Below are 7,165 nucleotides of genomic sequence, written 5' to 3' on the forward strand. Positions count from 1 at the left end.
CAAGAGTGGAGAGGATTAAGTGAGATGATGTGTAAAAAGAGAACCTTCTGTTGGTGTCTATTATTAATATGTTACTGGCTTTCCAGGTGGCACAAGTGGTAAAGAACCCACCTGCCATGTAGGAGATGTAAGACACACAGATTCCATCCCTGGATTGAGAAGATTCCCCTGGAGGAGGGCATGGCAACCCACTCCAGTATTCTTGCCTGGAGAATCCCCATGGACAGAGGAGCCTGGGAGGCGACAGTCCTTGGGGTCACAAAGAGTCAGACATGACGGAAGTGACTTAGCATAATGAATGAATATTTATAGCACTGATTCCCCAGTTTTCCAGTTTTTTTTTTTTTAATGTGTGTCTGTCTAAATGTCTTGAATGCTGAAGTCAGTTCTCCATCTTTTATCCCGGGTGTTTGGTGGTTAGCCTACCTGGAAGCTGGTGGTTGGAATCAGTCAGTATCCATTGGAGGCAGGTCCACCTTGCAGCTCTGAGGAACCAGACACACAGCTTGAGTGTTGACTCCTGGTTTCGCTCCGCAGGCTCACTGCAGCCCTGTGATCTGTGCCACTCCTTCTCAGAGACGAAAGTCTGAGCCATCAGGTGGACGCCTTTCAAATGCTCGACCAGTTGCACGAGGCGGATGTACTTAGTGCCACTGAACAGTGCAGTTGAATATAGTTAAAATATTATGTTTTATATTATGTGACTGTTGCCACAATTAAAAAAAAGGAAAAGGAATCCATGCTGGGCCAGCTGTGGGAGGTGGGTCCCAGTGGGCATGTCTCCTTTGGGCCGCAAGCTTGGAGAGTGGGTGGCAGTTCTCACATCTTGTCTGGCACAGGTGGCAGAATGGGAGTGCCTCTGGCCCAGCGCGGGCGGAGTTCCCAGGCCGTGTCGGGGCAGCAAGTCCTGGGAACTGCTGATTGTCCAAGCGCAGCAGGAACGGAGGTAGCTCCTTTTGATCTGTGGGGTAAAATGTACGGAAACTGGAAGACCTGCTGTTTATGCCCTTATCCCCTTTTAAAACAAACAAACAAAGGTAGCCATAGCATTGGGGTAAATATTGAAATAAGTAATTAACAAAAAATCCCCAACCTTGATTCCACCCCTCTGGCATAACTGCCCTCCCTCCGTTTATTTCAAGCTGCTGTGCTGACTGAATGCAGGCCTCTAGGACTCCCGGGTTTGAGGACTTGGACGCTCAAGTGACCAGCGCCAGCGGCAGTCTCCGCTACTCTCTTGTGGTAATAGCAAGCTCTGTCAGAACAGAGAGGTGCTGCACAAACCACAGGGGCCTTGCTTAACACCCCATTTGTTGAAAATTTGCATCACTTTCCAATTGAGTTCCTTTTCGGGCCGTGGCAGAGAAAAAAATCTGTCAGCATAAGTAGTAGAACCAGTTCTGCTTGATTGTTAAAAGAACTGTACTTTCCTAACCTTCTTTTCTTATGCATTGAACATGATACACAATTGGGGTCAGTAAGGGATTTTATCCCACGTGTCCAGCTCCGGAAATAAGACTGTGGCCATTTGCTGATAAGGCAGCTGGGCAGGGAGTGTCACAGTTGAAGGGCAGAAGGAGCAGAGGGTTAAGGGGGAGCCCAGGGCCCTTTGCTGAAACCAGGTGACAGTTAAGAAGCTCCCACTGCTCCAAAGAAGAGGGAAAGGGTAGAAGCAGCCGTCCCTGGACGCTGGTTGAATTGCCTGTGAGATCCTGGGAGGACACCAAGTCCGTCCATGGTGGCTGCTGCCCTGCCTCTCTCACTGGACAGGCTCCACGACTTTCAGTCTTTCTGGATGAATGTCATATGCATGACAGTCTACAATGGAATGTTCTTTCCAGTAACATGAGAGCGTTTGGTGATGCCGCCCGTGTTAATGCCCAAGCCTAGATATTGTCTCTTAATCTTCCAAATGTTTCTCTGGCCCCCGCTGGAGTGGTTTAAAAACCTCTCATTACTTAAAGTCATTATTAACTAAATTACTCAGTGAAATCTTTTGAGCACTTACTGTTTGCAAGGCCTGTGCTGGGGCTTCCCAGGCAGCATTAGTGGTAACAAACCTGCCTGCCAATACAGGAGACATAAGAGCCATGGGTTTGATCCCTGGGTAAGGAAGATCTGCTGGAAGAGGGCACGGCAACCCACTCCAGTATTCTTGCTTGGAGAATGCCATGGACAGAGGACCCTGGTGGGCTACAGTCCATGGGGTCACAAGGAGTCAGACACAACTGAAGCGACTTAGCACGCACATGCACATGGACACACACTGGACTCTGGGGCAGTATGGTGAACAGAAAAACAGAGAGCCTGCCTTCAAAGAGTTTATAAACTGATGGGGAGATAGACTTAAATAATTACATAAACAAATGTGATACTGCAATTGTGACAAGTGCTAAGAGGGAAAGATACAGAGGGCTTAAAGAACCTGATGGCAGAGAAGGCTTCCCAGAGGAAATGACCCTTGTCCTGAGGTCTGATGGGTACACAGAAACTCACAGGGCAGAGAGGAGAAGCATTCCATGCAGGGGCTTGGACTCAAGGCAGGAAGGAGCTTGGCAGGTACGAGAGGCTGACGGAAGGCCGGTGTGGCCGACATGCAGACTGAGGAGGAGGGTGTGGGGGACCAGGCTGGACAGGGAGGCAGGGACCAGGCTGTGCAGGACCTGGCGGGCTTTGTCAGGTCGTTGTCCTTCTCCCACTGGTCACCCAGAGCGGGCTGTGTCCTGAGGGGCCACTGCCCCTCCAGGGCGGGCAGTGGGTGCCAGAGGGGCAGATGCAGGCTGAGCATTTGGAAAGCTGCTGCACTGCTCCACGTGGGCAATGAAGAAAGCCTGGACTAGGCTGGTCCTGGTGGAGGTGAGAGAGGAGCATGGGCTCTGGGTGTCTGTAATAGGCAGTACCCAAGGATTTGGTCAAAGACTGGATACTGAGGGTGAAGGGGAAGGAGGTGTAAAGGGGACTTCAGATGACATGCTTCTGAAGGGAAGCACAGGGTAGCCCAAACCATACTGTGTTATTTGCCTTGGGGCCTTTCCTGGAGTGTGGGACCACACAAGGTTCTCGCAGAACTCTCGAGGGTTGGTTGGAGTGACAGAGACCTCGACCTTGGAGGATGGAGTGGAGTAAGTCGTAGAGCTGAGCTCTCGGGTGGTGTTGAGGAAGCCCCTGAGTTCTTCCCCACACAGCGGCCATTACTCCTAGGGTAGATTTTTTTTTTTTTTTTCCTTTCAGCCTCTTTCCCTCTCCACAACAATTTGAGGCTTTTCCTGGGGCTTCCCAGGTGGCTCAGACGGTAAAGAATCTGCCTGCAATGTGGGAGACCCAACTTCGATCCCTGAGTCAGAAGATCCCATGGAGAAGGGGATGGCTACCCACTCCAATATCCTTGCCTGGAAAATCCCACGGACAGAGGCTACAGTCCATGGGGTTGCGAAGAATCAGACACGACTGAACAACAAACACTGGGTTCTTTCAGTGATGCTTGTCTAGCAGATGCATTCAGTGATCTTCCTGTGCTGTTTTCCTTCATTTCACAGAAGAAGTAATGTGGCCTCGTGTAAGAACGCAGGTTGAGCCAGCTGTCAGGCTTGACTTCCACCTGCACCACATGCCAGCTGAGCGTCTTCACCTGCAGAGTGGAGGGAAGAGCGGGTATAAGAGCCCTCCCTCAAGGCTTGCTGTGAGGATTAAATGAGTTAATAAGTATAAAGCCCTTTAAACAGTGCCTGGTACCTAAGGCTCTAGAATTGTTTGTTACTGTTATTCACCTCTCAGCCTCCGTAAGGGCTGGCCCTCGAGGGTAGCTGCTTTGACGTTCATAGAGTGGACACTTGTGATTTCTGCAGTTCACCAGCAACCCCTGAGTCACGATGGAGTAATTTGTGATGTCAGTAAGGAAGAGATTGTATTTTCTCATCCAGTTGTAAAGGTCAAGTTGGATAGCCTTTAATCACTTGCCCAGTAAATTTGCCCATGAAGACAGCAGCTTATTACGCATTGAGAACTCAGCTTGGTCAGGAGGAGGATGTACACGTGGGAATTTCATTGTGTCCCATAACCCTTGGCGCATCCAGACGTGGGCTGTGCCTTATTGTTAACCGCTTCCCCTCTTCTCCATTTAGCTATGCTAATTCCCCCAGGATCAGCAACAGCAGATGTTACAACTCTTGTTTCTCAAAAAAAGAGAAAACACTTTGAAATATTAAAATATTATCTCTGTATTTGTTAGTTCTTTCTGTGTTTTTCTTATGGGGTCCAAAAAAGAAAATACTATAAAAATATGTAAGCAAAAGAGCTGTTAAGATGTGAGAACTCTGCATTCTGTGTTCCCTGCCTTCTCCCCAACCTGTACAGGTGGCTTCCCAGAGAAAAGGGAGAATTTCACTTTTTTTCTAAGGGGAGGGTTTCCTTTTCATTCCTGTTTACACACCCTGATTTATTGGAGTCCCCTAGATATAATTTCTCTTTTCAGGACTGGTGTATATTTTGATTTCAGGGGTGAAGGGGTGGTTGGTGGTGATGGTGCTTATTTATACTGTTTTTGAAGTCATAAACAGACAGATTAGATATTAGTGATGTAGATACTAGATAGTAGTGATATTAGCCTGCAGTATGGCTCTTTAAATTCCAGTACAAAAGTGCTTATATAAGTTTTTATTCTCAATTTGTCACCAACTTTCAGTAGCTTGTGTGTGTGTGTGTGTATGTGTGTGTGATCTTAGTTCCCTTATCAGGGATCAAACCCAGGCCCACGACAGTGAAAGTATCAAGTCTTAACCACTGGATCACCAGGGAATTCTCAGTTTAACCTGCTTTGAATAAACTCAGCAGTTGAGAAAACTTTGCTTTGGTCGCGGTGCCTGAGCAGTCTCTTCCTGGGATGTGGTGTTCTCTTAAGGAAGCTGTTAGTTTACTCTTTTGGTCTTGTAAGTGGGTTCAGAATACTTTCTATTGCAGAAGAAAAGACACCAAATAACCAGACCTAACTCATTGTAGAAAACAAGTCCTATTAATAGAAAAAGGCCGTTTCTTTTTCCATGACTTCAGATAGTCCTGTGTAGTCAAAGTCTAATGGAATTAGGACCAGTCTGGGTGTTGCTAATTGCAGGAGTTTTCTGATCCCCAGAAAAAAGAATTGAGAAGTCTCCTGAGTGGAGTCAGTTTCGTTTAACGTGGGAAACAGGACTGACAAGAGGAGCAGAGGTTATTCTGCTCATGCAGAATCTTAAATAATTGCAGCTTTTAAGTAGTATGTTGAAACCTTTATTTAATCATCAGAGGAAAGGGAGAGAAAAAGACAGGAATCAAGGAGGACAGACTCTGCTCAGTCCAATAGTTGTAACAAACCTCGTTTGCTGAATATGTATGCCAGGTGTTTACACCTGCTTCTGCTCATAACCTCATAGTAGGCAGTGTTGTTTCCATTCACACAGGAGGAAGCCAAGCTCAGTCAGGTTAAATGGCAAGCCCAAATTCATGTCTGCAGGTACCAGAGCTGGGTTTGGACTGTTGCCTCAAGTCTGTATTACTTATTTTTAATACATGCACAGAGAGAAGTTTGGAGAAACAGGGGAAAGACAAAACTTAAATTCTTAGTACTATGCTGTTTTAAAAATACAACTCTGCTTTTAAAAAAAAAAAAGGTAAATTTTGTTCTGAGATACACATGGATTGCCACCTAATATGTAGCCACAAATGCATCTTCTCCCTCCGATTTTCTATTTTAGCGGAGAAAACAGAGTATTAAGTGTCCATTTTAGAGCAGTGGAGCGACTTGGAGGAAATAAAAATGTTTGTATTATGTCTTTTTAGCACTTGGTGCCAGATGTGATCGAAAGAAATTGTGTTTTGGAACCTTTAGGGATGTTATGTTGCCTCTTGGAATTTGCCCTTCTGCCTGGATGAAATTAAACTGAGAATAACAATTTTGGTTTTTGACTCAGAGCCCTTGTAAGCAGTGAAGGGTTGACATGAACATTTACAAGCATCTGGCCTAGGAGAGCTTCACGGTAGAGACCCCCGCCCCATTCTTTTCAAGGTCAGTGGTCAACCTGCAGAGCCTTCCCTTTTTCCACCTTTGCCAAGATCCTTGGTCCACCACACTTTTGAGATGTGTGCATCCTGAATATGAACTTGGTAAGACACTAGAGAAAACTGAGAGCCAGTGGAGTGAAACAGGCAGGCTGCTCCACAGTCTCTTAGCAGATTCTCAGGCGCGCAGCTGGCACTTGCTTTCATGTGCTTCTGTCCTGTACGAGGCAAAGCCTTGTACAGTGGAGTTCAGTTCTCGTAAGGGAATTTTTCTAATTTGTTCTAATGAGTTTTGTAGCAGGAGACTGGTTTTCTGTTACACGCAATGGATGTTTTGTGGTGGGAAACTAGAGACCGTGTTTGTTGGAACACAGCAGCAAGGAATGTGGGCTCTGGAGTTAGTCAGGGCTTGGGCCGAACCCTTGGTTAGTGACTTATTTTCCTATTAAAGGGAAGTTCCTGAACCTCTTTAAGCCTGTTTCTTCATCTGTAAAATGGAAGCAGTACCGATTCTGGTGTTATGCGGCTTAATGAGACACTTATGACGAGTACTTATCTGGCACCTCATAGAACTTAATAAATGTGACTTATTATAGTTAAACGTGTGCAGTTGAAGTGGAAGCTGAGACTGACAGCTTGTGGAGGGCCTTGATTGCCGTGTACAAACTTGGACACACCTGTCTTTACCACTCAGAAGTCTTTTTTCACTTTGGGATTTTCAGCAGTGTTTCAAATAGCTGAGGTTGCTGTATGACCTGGGTTTTGGACAAATAAAGCTGTTTACTTGTTTAGTCTTCTCTAATGGCTCAGATGGTAAAGAGTCTGCCTGCAATGCAGGAGACCCAAGTTCGATCCCTGGGTTGGGAAGATTCCCTGGAGAAGGGAATGACAACCCACTCCAGTATTTTTGCCTGGAAAATCCCATGGACAGAGGAGCCTGGTGGGTCCCAGTCCATGGAGTCACAAAGAGTCAGATACAACTGAACGGCTAACAGCACACTCACACAAAGTTATTTAGTGGCATTCGAGGCAAGCGCTCACATGCGCTGGGTGGTTAGACTCCTTTTTGTTGAACACTAGCTTGTCGGCAGCAGTGTGCGTCTTACCTCATTATTCTGACCTCTCCTTTCCCTGT

At 46.5% G+C, this 7,165-nt stretch overlaps 1 protein-coding gene across 1 annotated transcript in view; it reads left to right on the top strand.

Annotated features, from left to right (window-relative positions):
• Positions 1-324: 324 nt before the first annotated feature.
• The window catches only part of MTMR12 (myotubularin related protein 12), a 53,612-nt gene continuing 46,771 nt past the window's right edge, over positions 325-7,165 (top strand). The window contains exon 1 of the mRNA XM_010853839.1: positions 325-946. Coding sequence (XP_010852141.1) covers positions 740-946 — 207 coding nt within the window. The 5' untranslated portion in view covers positions 325-739. The remainder of the gene's footprint in view (positions 947-7,165) is intronic.

This window comes from Bison bison, unplaced genomic scaffold (genome assembly GCF_000754665.1).
Source record: "Bison bison bison isolate TAMUID 2011002044 unplaced genomic scaffold, Bison_UMD1.0 scf7180017864331, whole genome shotgun sequence".
NCBI classification, from domain to species: Eukaryota; Metazoa; Chordata; class Mammalia; order Artiodactyla; family Bovidae; genus Bison; species Bison bison.